The sequence below is a fragment of the Aulonocara stuartgranti genome (assembly GCF_965226115.1).
Source record: "Aulonocara stuartgranti genome assembly, chromosome: 11".
NCBI lineage: Eukaryota > Metazoa > Chordata > Actinopteri > Cichliformes > Cichlidae > Aulonocara > Aulonocara stuartgranti.
The window spans coordinates 947,954-962,500 of NC_138947.1; the positions used below are offsets into that span (position 1 = coordinate 947,954).

Here is a 14,547-nt window from a genome sequence, read left to right on the forward strand (position 1 = left end):
ATGATCAGAGACCGTGGCTGTTTCCTGATTGGTCACAAAGAGGAAGTCAGACGGACACTTGAGATCATTTTATTTTCTTAAACCATCGTTGACGTGTGAAAGCTGCAGTTACATGGAGTCCACACAGTCCCGTCTGTGGGAGCGATACTGTACACGCTTCACTTCTACCTGTGTTTTTAAGGCTGCTTCAGGTTCATGGAAAATTACACATCAACACATTAACTTCTCTCAAGTCTTAACCTTGTTCTCACATCAGCCTCCACCTGATTTATAAAAAGTAGCACCTGACTGGAGAGAAAGGAGCGTGGGCGGGGTCTGTGAGGATAACGGGATGTGCTCTGGAGGGAAAACTACGGAGGCCCTGAAAGGTCACAGTAACGTTCACGTTTCCTGTGAGCTGGATTATGATACAGCACCGTGCATCTCTGAGAACTGAGCACCAACCTGCAATCTCTCCTGTGCCCAGCAGAGGCAGCAGTGAGTGAGTCGCCATAGAATCGCACGTTAAACCTTTCCAGCCTGTTTTAAAGTTTGTGTTACAGGGGGCGTGGCCTCTTTGACTGAGGCTAACTGTACAAACAGCAAGTCCCGAATTTGTATGTCTCACTTTTTTATGTTTCCTAATGTGGACGAGGACAAACCAGTGCGATGAGCAGCGACCGTGTCAGCTGTTACAGGTCACACCTGCTGGGACTGAGACTTAGGCGATCGTTCCTGTGACCTTTCTGGGCCTCTTTAAATCGAACATGCGTGTAAACAAACAAAAAGCAGGCGACAGATGACTGAAAGCGTTCGAGCAGTTTCCCTGATGGCGGCGGGGGAGGGCGGGTAAATGCTGTGACTAATTCATTGAGTGGCCTCGGCAGGTTTCCTTATGCGTGTTCAGCCGTGACGCTCTCGTCCTCCTCATCTGATCTTCGTCCCACACAGGCTCTGACACTCCTCCTGCGTCAGGAAGCGGTTCTTGTTGCCGCCGCAGCCGCCGTACCAGAAGCGAGCGCACTCCTTCTGTGCGGCATCAAAGAACCACATCATCGTGTAGTTGTCGCAGCTGCCCTGGTCCTGAGGGAGGATACAGGAATCTGGAGGACAACAGGAGACGGATATTAGAGCACTGCAGAGCGAGACGTGACCCGAAACATCTCAACATGCACGCTCGTCCTTGTTAGAACAACCGGGAAATAGCTCCTCCTCTTTCCTTCTCTCTCGCTGCTTTTTTTAACTTGTATTTATTGGCACAAACATCGTGTGTGCGCTCACACTGTTCAGCTGTCACCGCTGTCCATCGCACAGGCGGGTCTTACCTTGAGAGGCGAAGCTGGCAGGCAGAGTCTTCTCCACCACATTGGGATCTGCGAGCGAGGACAGAGTAAAGTCAGAGAGGCGATAGCTGTGCAGGCGAGCAGTGATGAGGGCTTCTCACAGGTCGGCGTGTTCTGTCACTGAGCAGGAAGTACTGGCACGTGAGAAGAAGAGCGTCGCTTTTACTGTGACCTTTGTCCCCCACGTACATACATGTGTATGCATGTCCGTGTGCAGACGGAGTCTGAGCGTGGACAGCAGTAGCAGAGGGCGTGTTATCAGCGCGACCACAGAGGACTTTAGTAGGAAGCAACACGCAGAGCATCCTGTTAGCTGTCCGCTGATAGCAGAGGTTAGTGGGTCCACAGACGTGGAGCGGTCAGCTTGTGTGCAGTCTGGACTTACGCTGGTTCCCACATGTCTGGAAACATTCATATTCCGTTCTAAAGCGGTTGGCGTTGCCGCCGCAGCCGCCATACCAGAACCGAGAGCATGCACCGACGTTTGTGTCAAAGAACCAGGCTGTGGCGTATTTCTTACACTGGTTGCCGATATCAGCGGGCAGCTGACACCGGGCTGAAAGCAGAACACACACATTTACTACAAACAGGCAGCGGCTCCAGCACAGACTGACTGAACGCCTGCATTCCTTCTGATGACCAGCAGGGGGCGACTCAGGAGGAGGAAGCTTTGGGAGAAAGTCTCTTTTTTGAGGGAGAGATGCCAATTTTTCCCCACTGTGACCATACTGCCACGGCCCCAAGAAACACCTTCAAACATAAAGATACAGCGACGGAGCAGTCGGCTGCAACTCTGGGGTTCAGATTCTGAAACCAGAATTTATCCACCTGAGCCAGTGTTGTTGTTAGCAACCTTTATTCCATCATCAGCTCTGTCATCCATCATGGCTGACAAACGAGCACACCCTCCTACCCCGAGCTCCTGTACGTGATGATGCTCCGCCTCCTTGAGTTGCTTTTACTGCCTCTGAGAGAATGCAGGCTACGTCCGTCTTTTATGTACAGTCTGTGGCTGAGACCCGCTGCTCATGCAGTCGAACAAAGACACGAGGTTAAAGCATACATGACACGCGACATGCCCACCACATCTGTGCAGCTGCTGAAGGAGAGAACATCTGTACACACTTTAATGAAAAGAGTTTGTCTGAACCCTGCACACGACGTCCTCTATTGTATAGAATTCATTTACTGTGTATATGTTGTACTCGTATTACCGTGCATGTGACAAATAAAGAATGTTTTCCTGCTGAACCTCAGAGGTCAGAGGTCGTGTACCCCTGCCATTATGTAAGGCGTTGTCAGAGCGGTCCTTCACCTGCAGCAGTGTGTCTGCGCCGTGTGTGCGGCTACCTTTGGCGTGCGTGTCAGAGATGACTTTCTGGCCATTTCCTCTGATCAGAGCGTCGATGACGTCCAACTGCCCGGTCTGAATCTGTCCTCCGGTCTGCTCCTGGAAGTCCTCCTCCACCTCCTCTCCAAACACGTCCTCCAGCTGTGCCACGCCCTGACTGAACACAGCGACCACATGTGTGGACACACTATCACCATGTGAGAGCCTTTCAGCTTCCTAATGCACAACAACTCTTCTTGATTCTCCCAAAGTCAAACATCAACCAAGAATTAGAAATTTCAGGAGCTGCAAACTTTCGTTTTAGCTGAGGCCCACGTGATGGCGATGCGAGTGTGTGATTTACCCCGTTATGAATATCTGTCCTCCCTCCTGGCCGCCCAGCTGGTCACATGCTCGCCTCAGAGAGGGAGGAGGATACGAGGTGACTCCCTCTGAAACAATCACGGGACAAAAACAGTGATGGTGAGATATACTCTGCGGTGAAACGGGAAAGGAACTGATGGTTACCGTGAATGTTTAAAGCAAAGTCTGAAATGATAAATGATAATAACCCCTTCCTTCAGGTGTTCCAGAACACCAGTAATCTAATCTGACTGCTGCAGATGGGAAACATCTTACTGTTGAGGGCGGAGAGGAAGACCCTGATGAAGCGCTGGGCGTAGCCCTGCTCGTCGGCCTTCAGCCTGTCGAGTCTGATCAGGTGCTGCTGTATCGGCACGCTGGCCAGCTCCTCCACCTCCGTCCGGTTGTAACGATCACCCACCGTCACCACAAACAGCGCCACCCCCTCACACTTGGCCTTCTGGGAGATGTAGCGCAGCTTGGCCTGGTCTCTGTAGGCCGTCTTGGTGCCCACCACAGTCAGGACGGCCCTCTTGCTGCGCGGCTGGCCGGCCTTCAGCAGCACCTCCCTCAGGGTGTAGTCCAGCATCTGTCCCAGCGCCAAAGAGCCGCCCTGCTGCTGCATGTTCTGCATCATGTACGTCTTCATGTCTCCAGCGTTCTGGTAGGTCTGCAGGCCGAACTCCACCTTGGTGCTCTGTTGGACCAGAGCTACTCGGGCCTGGCGGCCGGCTCGGCGGGGCTGTGGACTCACGGCCAGCTGCTCCACCACAGAGCTCAGCAGCTGCCGGGCACCGGCGTATTCATCGGCCTGGATCTCCCTGGAGCTGTCCAGCACCATGACCAGGTCCACATCCGCCTGCTGAGGCAGCACTGGTTCCTGGATGAAGGCGCACTCCTCTGCACGCCTGCAGGGGTCTGCAGAGACATCAGAAAGCGTGATGCTGATGACAGGAAGCTACAAAAGCTACAAGTGACCCGTCATGTTTGTGCACATCAGATCTCGGACTACTCGACAGGAACCAGGATGCTGTGGCACAGAAGCATTTAGAAAAGCATATTCTAATTATTGAACCTCATGGAAGGTCTAACAGTGTGCTCTGATATCAGCCAGCGTGCTGTTACCCATGGGTTCAAAGGTCAACAGGAAACACGGCACACACTGGCACTGTGCACTAGGGATGGGTACCGGTGTCCGGTGCCATCATGGCACCGGTTCTGACATAAACGGTAGTAACCAGACCGAAAAGCAGCGCACATTTCGGTGCTTTATTTTCCTGAGCTGTGATACACTTCTAGCCAATCATTTTACGTTTCTGAGGATAGTAGGCGGGGCCAGGTACGTACGTTCTTTTAGAGCAGAGCTACAGATTAAAAATGCCCAAGGCGAAGCGGTCAAAAGTCTGGCTGTACTTCACAGCAAAATATGCAAACTCAGCAGCAACAAGTGCTTTAAGCTGATACTGTGATACTGTCAAAGGAGGTCACACCAAGAATCCGATGAAACACCTGGCGACGCATAGCGTTTTTTTAAAAGCCGAGAAATGCGCCGTATTTGATGCAGCAGCAGCCGTTCTTCTCTGCGTGAGTAGCTTAATGTTGTTCGTGTGTAATTCACGTTGAGTAGGCTAACCACGTTATTACATTAATGCATGTAAGGTGAACTAGCAAACATCATCATAGCTACATGCGGCTGTCTTCTTGTTTGATGGCAGATACTCCCTTCACCCTGGCCAAAAAGGCTAAAATGACCAAAGAAAAAGTGGAAAACAGTTAAACATGAGAGGTTTTTGGACAAAGTTTGTGTTTTTTCCATTGATTAAGCTTCCAGCCAAGAGTGATACCATATATGCCCCATAGCTGCAGAAAAGGCTAACATTGTTATCTTTTTACAAAGAAACAGCTGAACATGAGAGGTTTTTGGACCAATTTTGTGTTCTCCATTCTTTAAGCACCGGTTTGAGCACCGTTTGAGCACCGGCACCGTTTCAAAAGTACTGATTTGGCACCGGTATCAGATAAAACCTAAACGATACCCATCCCTGCTGTGCACACAGATCCATCAGATCATTCATTATGCATTTATTATCACTGACTCTCAACCCCGAGTACTGAAAACACGTTCTTTGGCAAAAAGACTGCAGTGGGCTCATTTTTCATGTACAAGGAGTCAGTATTAGTTTGACAGCGTTCTGCTCGCCTACGCTGTCAACCACGAAAAGTCAGAAGAGAGATCAGAGCAGAAAACGATGCTCACCGTAGCAGATGGCGCAGTTCCTGACCTTCCTGAGCCCAGTGGCCCGTTCTCCCAGCACCGTGAACACAAAGTTTCTCGAGTCATCAACCTGATGGGAAACATTGAACAAAGCGCTGAGTACAAGGTTACAATGAAATCTACTCATTAGACATCGTTGTTCAGACTCAAACGATCTTAAGTGATTGAATCTGAGCTTCCTTTGTTTGCAGAGACGCTCGCAGTGAAGCATCGGCTGTTTGTTCTGCAGAGCCGGATGTTGTCCTGATGTTTCCACGTGTGAAATGTGTTAGTTTGATCTTAGTGAAAGGAGAGCAGAGCGGCCCTGGAGGTGCACCATCAGTGGCTCATGCTTTACTTTCTCCTGGAGAGAGGAAAGTTGCAAAGTCAGCACCGGTCCCGGTCCATCACTTCTGCTCAACATATGTAGTACAGCGTCTTGGAAAACTCTTTATCCCCGTCCTAATGTCTTTGGTCTGCGGGAGTTTTCTCCTGGGATCGCTCCCACGGAGGCCATGTTGTTCTGGGTTCTTCTGTGACCTCCTGGTTGAATCGTTGATGCACTCTTGGAGTCTTTCGCTTGTCCAGTTGCTCCTGAGAAGGTTCAGCATGTTCCAGGTTTTCTCCATGTGTGGATTATGGCTCTCGCTGTGGAGTCTCACAGCCTTAGAAATGTCTCTGTGACCTTACTGGCTTTGTTTTCAGCTGCTTCTGTAGGTCTTGGTGTGATGTGATCTTTTAGCCTGCTTTACTTTGTCAGACAGCTTCTAACTAGGAACTAATTGTACTGATTCATAAAGGTGCAAACTACAGTCAAGATGGCGCCGGTGCACATGGCTTGCCGTCCTCGGCTGTATCTGTTTCGCTGCTTTTTACCCTCTTTACGCTCTTTTACGGACCTTGGCATTGTATTTTTGATCCTTTTAGTTGTATGCTAATCTAATGGCTGAGCACTGATTACAGGCAAACACTTTTAAATCTAAGACTCTCCCATTCCTCTCGGGCTGATCCTTGCTGGAATCTGGGCGACGCCACCGCGCCCCAACTGGACCCTCCGACCGGCTTCTTCCACCTACCTCTTCCTAACCAAGAAACGCTACAGGAAATGCGGTAGAAGGAGCGGCCGTCGCGTTCGCCTCAGGGTCTACTTTAAAGCCAGAGCACCGGCTACCCACATGCCAGCCTGGACATTTGATCTTCTTTCCCTCCTTCCAGGAGGTTAACTTAGGCACCTTCTCCTCTTCCCCTGCACCGGTCTGGTAGGGGTGGCGGCATAGCCTCGGTTTTTAAAATTCATATGCAGTTCGGCAGCTACCCTCACCTACCTACACTAGTTTTGAAGTCCAGTTATTGGGGATGACTGCATCCACGACCACACTCTGCGTGGTGGTTTACCGACCGCCTAAATATAGCAAATGTTTTATCACGGACTTTGCTGATCTCCTAGGCTCCGTTCTTTTTAAGTATGGTTGTGTTCTCATTGTGGGAGATTTTAACATACACACTTGCTGTAAGGATGACTCATTTGCTAAAGACTTCCTTGCTTTAACGGACTCTTTTAACCTGGCTCAGTGGGTTAATGACCCAACGCATGTTAAAGGACATACTTTGGACGTGTTTTTCACATGGTCTGGACATTTGTTTTGTGGTCTTTATGTGTGCAGAGGCAGAACGTACCCAACGGGACCTCACCTGTCATGTAACCTGTAAGCATTTCTGGGTGTACAGATGGGTAGGCCAGAAAAACAGTGAGTGGATGTCTGTACAGAGCAGGAGCGTCTCAGCAACATGAGACATCATTGGTCAAGGCCACAAACGCGATTCCAGGCAAAACTCCTGGGACTCCTCCTGCTCCACAGAAACTCTTCAAGTTTCCGTGGTAGCCGCATGAGTCGCTGTGACATTAACAGATGTTTTTATACTCGATACGCTGACGTCATCATTTCTGGTGTCTCATACAGAAAGTGGATTTTCCCCCCAAGAGTTCAGAGCCTTCAGGAAATCTAAATGGTGGCAGAGTTAGTATAAATGAGGCTTTATTTAAGAAGTTTGTTTGAAGTAAAGGAGCAGCACTTCAAGCACTATCGTCAGATGTCTCCTAAAGAGGAAACACATCTTCATCTTCCTCGTGATGTGGTTCTTTCCAGGTCTTCTGGCTCAGCTCCCTCTTCATGCCTACTGCTGACACCGCTCCACTTTCCTGCTGGATTTCGTAATCGGTTTTCCAGCTTCAGCAAGGATTGGGAAAACTGCTGCGATTCCTTTAGTCCTGTGCTAATGTGCAACCCGCACCCCGCTTCAGACCGAAGGCAAAACAGTCTGAAGAGACTGACTCAGTCAACATCTGGATGAAAAACATCTGCAGGTAGCTGCAGGTAAATGACACCTACCTGCATGGCTTGTTCAATATCGGGAGTGTTCCTCAGAGAGATGACCGCTGGAACAATGTTGAGGGCCCGGTACTCCATCATGGCCGTTACAATGTCGTTAGCGCCCTCTGTAGGCCCGCTAGAAAAGAAGACGACCACCTTCCTCATCATTATTCCTGCTCGGACTCGTTTGAAGATGTTCTGACCCACGAAGCGCATGGCGGCGCCCAGCTGCCGTTTGTTGGACGTCCTCTCCTGGGCGATGTTCCTCACGGCCTCTAGCAGCTGTGCCTTGCGCCGGTAGTCCTGGAAGCGGATCAGGTACTTGGTGTAGGTGTTGTATCCCACCACAGCGACACGCGCGCCGTGCGGGCAGTTACTCTCTGCGATACTGATGTCATTCAGCAGGGAGAGGAGGGCGGAGCGCTGCCTACCAAAGTCCCCCGGGGTCACGTCATCAGACATGTCGAGACCGAACACCAGCTCGGTGGGGTAGGCCGGGCACGCCGACTGATCTGACGGGCAAAGAGGAGCTTGTGTTAAACTTTCAGCAGCCACCCGTTCATCAGTCACCAGGCTGGTGTCACGTTTATATCGGATTATACGAATCTGTTTACATAAAGGATATTTTACAACTGTAGAGCTAAACGTTTTAATCACAGAAGTGTGAGTCGGGGTAAAGGTGAGCAGTCCCAGCAGCATCTATCAAAGGGAGGCTGTGAACGCCTCTCATGCTAACGTCCACACTGATGAACCTCAGCTCTGTTTGCTCATGCAAAGCTGCTCTCATACCATCGGAGACCAAACATCTGTGTAATTCTTAGATACAACCTGGTGCTCCTGTTTCTGCAGTGAAGCCATAAAAATAAAACTAGTTCATTAACCTGCTAGGACCTGGCGTCCACATATGGGGACGTCACATTTTGGGTTGTTTAGACAAAAATACTAAGCTTTGCTTTCACAGGAGCCATATTGTTGTTTCTCATTTTGCTCCTGTGCACATCATTGCTCAACTGTGACTTTATAGTTTCCTATCAAACACCATAAAGTCACAATAGCAAAGAGAATTAAAAATGCATGCTATGAAAGAGTCTTAGGAGGTTAAATACACTTAATTACTTAATTATACTTAAATATACTTTCTAATGAAAGTGTTTGTTAGGGAAAACATTCTAAAACACTTCTTCAGTAAAGACTCAGAGAAGAGAAACACACAGAACTTCTTGCTAGCAAGGGCAGCCTCCAGAGACTCGCGCTAAGAAACTGCCCCGGTCCTTATTTATACTTCTGTGTGTGTGTGTGTGTGTGTGTGTGTGTGTGTGTGTGTGTGTGTGTGTGTGTGTGTGTGTGTGTGTCCTGCTGATCAAAGGGTCATATAACATGAAAGCACAAAAGGTACATCCTTGGTCACAAAGAGGGTAGTCTCCCCCACCCTAGATGGTTCACCTTAGATAACACGGCGAGGAAGTCCAGCAGTTCATCTACACAAAAAGGCACTTAGACTAAAACAGACATAGCTATGTTAAAGCAATAAAACAAGGTGCAACCTCTCATGCTCCCAGGACGTGGGGGTGCATTCCTGGAGTGCACACCAAGCCTGCAGCCTGCTAGAGATCACACATCCTGTCACTACACAATTAATTATATGCCTCTAAGTATACATGGTTGCATATTTCCTAATACAAATAACTACACGCAGTATTCTACCATATGCAAACTTATATCACTAAAAGATAATACTGACTACTAAATACAATTTTCCATTGACAGTGTTTCAGGTCGAGGTCACACAGGAAATCTGCGTTTGGCTGATTGTTTCTTTGCTGTTAAACTGCTGCTTTCTTCCCTACGTTTGAAAGGAGAAAGATTTTTGGGTTGAGCAGAAACTGAGCTAAGAGGTGGCTGTGGTGGATACTGGGCACCAGTACAGCTGCCCAGCAGGTTTCTAAGTAGTGCAAAAAACCCAACACAAGCTGCAGCCTGACACCAAGCACGCCACGTGTGATTGGACCTGCATCACTCTTTGTGCAAAGTTTGTATAATTAAAAAAAATACATCTGCGAATGAGTCAAAGATGCTCAAAGACCACTGTAGTGGTGCAGAGAGAGAGACGTGTGTTTCCAGTACAGAGACCTGTGGGGTGCTGAGCTTATCAGGGGTGGAAATATTCACAGCTGTCCCACATGGCAGCATTTTAAATTTCTCTTTGATATTTGGGCTGATTGGGACCTGATGAATGTAAAAACAAAGAATTACCAGATTGTGTTCTCATTGTGGGAGATTTTAACATACACACTTGCTGTAAGGATGACTCATTTGCTAAAGACTTCCTTGCTTTAACGGACTCTTTTAACCTGGCTCAGTGGGTTAATGACCCAACGCATGTTAAAGGACATACTTTGGACGTTTTTTTCACATGGTCTGGGGTGGTGGTCCCCATCTTTAAGAAGGGGGACCGGAGGGTGTGTTCCAACTACAGGGGGATCACACTCCTCAGCCTCCCTGGGAAAGTCTATGCCAGGGTGCTGGAAAGGAGAGTTCGTCCGCTAGTCGAACCTCGGATACAGGAGGAACAATGTGGTTTTTGTCCTGGTCGCGGAACACTGGACCAGCTCTTTACCCTCTCCAGGATACTTGAGGGTGCATGGGAGTTTGCCCAACCAGTCTACATGTGTTTTGTGGACTTGGAGAAGGCATTCGACCGTGTCCCTCGGGGTGTCCTGTGGGAGGTGTTGCGGGAATATGGGGTGTCTGGCCCATTGCTACGGGCCATTCGATCCCTATACAACCGTTGCAAGAGCTTGGTTCGCATTGCCGACAATAAGTCGGACTCGTTCCTGGTGGGTGATGGGCTCCGCCAGGGCTGCCCTTTGTCTCCGGTTCTGTTCATAATTTTTATGGACAGGATTTCTAGGCGCAGCCAAGTGGCGGAGGGCTTTCGCTTTGGTGGCCTCAGACTCTCATCTCTGATTTCTGCGGATGATGTGGTTCAGTTGGCTTCATCGGGTGAAGGCCTCCAGCTCGCACTGGAACGGTTCGCAGCCGAGTGTGAAGCAGCGGGAATGAGGATCAGCACCTCCAAATCTGAGGCCATGGTTCTCAGCCGGAAAAGGGTGGAGTGCCCACTCCGGGTCGGGGATGAGTTCCTGCCCCAAGTGGAGGAGTTCAAGTATCTCGGGGTCTTGTTCGCGAGTGATGGGAGAAGGGAGCCGGAGATCGACAGACGGATTGGGGCTGCAGCTGCAGTAATGCGGACGCTGCACCGGTCCGTCGTGGTGAAGAGGGAGCTGAGTGTAAAAGCGAAGCTCTCAATTTACCGGTCGATCTACGTCCCTACCCTCACCTATGGCCACGAGCTGTGGGTAGTGACCGAAAGAACGAGATCGCGGATACAAGCGGCAGAAATGAGCTTCCTCCGAAGGGTGGCTGGCCTCTCCCTTAGAGATAGGGTGAGAAGTTCGGCCATCCGGGAGGGGCTCAGAGTAGAGCCGCTGCTGCTCCACATCGAAAGGAGCCAGCTGAGGTGGTTCGGGCATCTGACAAGGATGCACCCTGGGCGCCTCCTGGGTGAGGTGTTCCAGGCATGTCCCACCGGGAGGAGGCCCCGGGGCAGACCCAGGACACGCTGGAGAGATTATATCTCTCGGCTGGCCTGGGAACGCCTTGGTGTTCCCCCGGATAAGCTGGAGGAGGTGGCTGGGGAGAGGGAGGTCTGGGCCTCTTTGCTCAGGCTGCTGCCCCCGCGACCCGGCCCCGGATAAAGCGGATGAAGATGGATGGATGGATGGATGGTCTGGACATTTGTTTTGTGGTCTTTATGTGTGCAGAGGCAGAACGTACCCAACGGGACCTCACCTGTCATGTAACCTGTAAGCATTTCTGGGTGTACAGATGGGTAGGCCAGAAAAACAGTGAGTGGATGTCTGTACAGAGCAGGAGCGTCTCAGCAACATGAGACATCATTGGTCAAGGCCACAAACGCGATTCCAGGCAAAACTCCTGGGACTCCTCCTGCTCCACAGAAACTCTTCAAGTTTCCGTGGTAGCCGCATGAGTCGCTGTGACATTAACAGATGTTTTTATACTCGATACGCTGACGTCATCATTTCTGGTGTCAGAAAGTGGATTTTTCCTCCATTTTTTTTTTCTGAGACAAATAAGAGCCACATGTGAGGACGTTAGTTTTAAATTTTGATAGAACAGTGGCAGTATAACGTCCTCGTAACTGGATATCAGGCCCTTGTAGAGTAAAATTAATTATTTTCGTCTAGACATCCCAAAATGCGATGTCCACATATGTGGACGCAGGTCCGAGGAGGTTAAGAAAACCTTTTTCACCATCCTGACACTAACGACAGCAATAAATGAGGAAAAATCCTGAGGAGAAGAATCACAACAACAACACTGTGCTGAATCAAATGCTGAAGCTTCAGAGAGTGCAGCTGTGTCCATCTTTGATCCAGTCTGTGGACGTGGCTGCTGAGCTGTACTCACCACGATACCTGACTGTTAGAGTGGAGACACGTACCAGCAGAGCAAGCTGGAGGGAAAACAAACAGCATTTAGAGACGTGCAGGTTTCATTTCCTGAGATGATGTGAGGATGTCAGGAAGTCTTACCACAGTTGTCCCTGATGTAGGTGATCAGCTGACAGTCCTGAGTCAAAAGGAAAGACCTGTGATTACATCCTGTACTAATGTTTCCTTAATGTGGGTGAGGTGGGTTTAAGGTGGACTTACAGTCATGTCTTTGCCTCCAGGAGAACCTCGGGGGCCCTGTGAACAGTGTGATATCTGACTAACATGACAGAAGAATGTTCCTCACATTTGATCAAACAAACGAAGATCTCGACACCTTTTGCCTCATTCACCCCTTCGTGTAAAGTCTTTTATCAAACATTCGCGCTCCGATGGAAGCACTTGGGGTTAGGATCTTGCACACGGATATTTGGCCTGCAGAGCGGAGCAGACGAGGACTGAACCGCCAACGTTTGGTTAGTAGGTGCCCTGAGCTACAGCCACCCCAAACGCTGCGTGAAGCTCAGAGATCTTTAAAAACCACACAAAGGATTTTCCAGTAATTTTAAACAAGACAGCGAGAAAACTGAGCTCTGTAAAGGACAGAAATACCTCTGCACCTGTTTAAACTAACCTTTAGAGTTAAGTTTGGGTAAAAAATACATTTTCCTTTATCGTTGTAAGAGAGGACGAAATAGATTTAGAGGAAAACTAAAAAGTTTTCTTATAAATTAATCCACATCCAGTGATCTTTCTGGCTCCAGGCGCTCAGTTTGTGCAGCATGAAGTCGGCAGCTTCCTAAAGCTTTTCCACACTCACCCTGTGTCCCGGATATCCCGGTTCTCCGGGGACTCCTGACTCTCCTGGCAAACCCGCGTTACCCTACGTGACGGGATCACAAACAAACGTCACTGACGGACTCAAAGACCGAGCTTGATTCAGTTATCTGAGCAGTGGACTCTCACCCCTCGGCCGCGGTTCCCTTTGGGCCCTGGATATCCTTTCGGTCCCTGCAGCCCCTCCTCGCCCTGCAGAGAAAGAAACACGGCTCGTGAGGTAACGCATCTCCAAATTCAAACACAAGCCCTCAAGTCAACTTCCTGACCACACTCATCCCAAGAATAAACAAGAGCGTTCTTATCTCCGGCCTCCAAAAGCTTCTGGACAAACACCAGCGAGTAAAACTGAAAATGTGCTTATTTATTAAGGCGGCCTGTCTCATAAATCCTCGAAAAGGATCCAGTCGACTTTACCACAAAGCTGTGAGAGCTCAGTGATGCTCTGCTGTCAACCTTTTGTGTATGAATGTGTGAAAGCTGCAGGCAGCACGGCGAGGTGTTTATGAGCCACCAGTGTAGGCAGGCTTGTATTAGTTTTACAGGAGCAGTAAGATTAAAGGGTCCTGGGCTGCAGCCACGCAGCACCAGCAGAGGCTCCAGCAGGCGGTCCGGCCCACACACTCCCACCTCAACACGTCCAACAGCAGAAATAAATGTTTATTTGCAATGACTCGATCCACTGAAGAGCTCCTAAACCGTGTTTCTGTGTTACCGTCTGTGAGTATTTGAAGTTTCAGTGCAGCTTTGATACGTTTGCAGTGAAATCTCTGAACCCGCTGAGCTCACAGGTCCATTCTGATTGGTCCGCGCCACGAACACCCGCTGTCGTCCCGAAGCAGCGCGAGCGAGCAGCACCTGCTGTTTGCATCCGTTTGAATGATGTGAGAGAGCAAGAGGCCGATTTCACTGCGTCACTCTCAGAGCGAACAGCAGAATCACACATCAGCTTTACACCTGCAGGAGTTTCTGCTCAGCTTCGACGTGCATCGCAGCAAACACGCAGATTATTTCGTGTTCGCAGCATTTTCGTGGAGCTCTGTCAGCTCCTGAACTCGGTGGACTTAAAAACTCTCGTTGGACTTCTGTTAGCCTGAAAACGCTCCGATGTTTGGATCCTAACTCGTTTCTGATCCGTTCCCAGCAGGCCGCCTTCATTTCCTGTCTGCGTGTTTACTGCGATTTAATGCCAGGATGGATTCAACCTGATCTGCTGTGAACTCACCCGAAGACCAGGGTAACCAGGGAAACCGGGATCGCCCTGCAAGACACGGCAAGAACGTGAACGTTGTTATGAATGTGAAGCAGAGATCTAGCAGAAGGATGAAATACAGGATTGTGTATTATGAAGGGTCACCTTTGCACCTCGGGGGCCCGCGGGTCCGTAACCATCCCGACCGTCCTGACCCTGAAACACAGACAGTCAGCGCCACTGACATCCAATCAAACTGTTTGTCTGAACAGAGCGGGCTCTCGGCTCCTTACCGGCATTCCTCGGGGTCCGTCTGGTCCTGGTGCGCCCTCATCACCGGGATCGCCTGGTTGGCCCTTTAAC

At 49.7% G+C, this 14,547-nt stretch overlaps 1 protein-coding gene across 3 annotated transcripts in view; it reads right to left on the reverse strand.

The window, feature by feature from the left end:
- Positions 1-53: 53 nt before the first annotated feature.
- col6a4a (collagen, type VI, alpha 4a) overlaps positions 54-14,547 on the reverse strand; it is a 61,257-nt gene continuing 46,763 nt past the window's right edge. For 2 of the 3 annotated variants that reach the window (XM_082551076.1, XM_082551078.1), the window contains 16 exons: positions 14,478-14,540; positions 14,350-14,400; positions 14,218-14,253; positions 13,122-13,184; positions 12,976-13,038; positions 12,378-12,413; positions 12,258-12,294; positions 12,167-12,178; positions 7,660-8,153; positions 5,273-5,360; positions 3,292-3,933; positions 3,017-3,104; positions 2,673-2,830; positions 1,708-1,878; positions 1,305-1,352; positions 54-1,082 (listed from right to left, as the gene is read on the reverse strand). In XM_082551076.1, coding sequence (XP_082407202.1) covers positions 907-1,082; positions 1,305-1,352; positions 1,708-1,878; positions 2,673-2,830; positions 3,017-3,104; positions 3,292-3,933; positions 5,273-5,360; positions 7,660-8,153; positions 12,167-12,178; positions 12,258-12,294; positions 12,378-12,413; positions 12,976-13,038; positions 13,122-13,184; positions 14,218-14,253; positions 14,350-14,400; positions 14,478-14,540 — 2,226 coding nt within the window. In that variant the 3' untranslated portion in view covers positions 54-906. The remainder of the gene's footprint in view (positions 1,083-1,304; positions 1,353-1,707; positions 1,879-2,672; positions 2,831-3,016; positions 3,105-3,291; positions 3,934-5,272; positions 5,361-7,659; positions 8,154-12,166; positions 12,179-12,257; positions 12,295-12,377; positions 12,414-12,975; positions 13,039-13,121; positions 13,185-14,217; positions 14,254-14,349; positions 14,401-14,477; positions 14,541-14,547) is intronic. The other variant, XM_082551077.1, reaches the window with a different exon arrangement.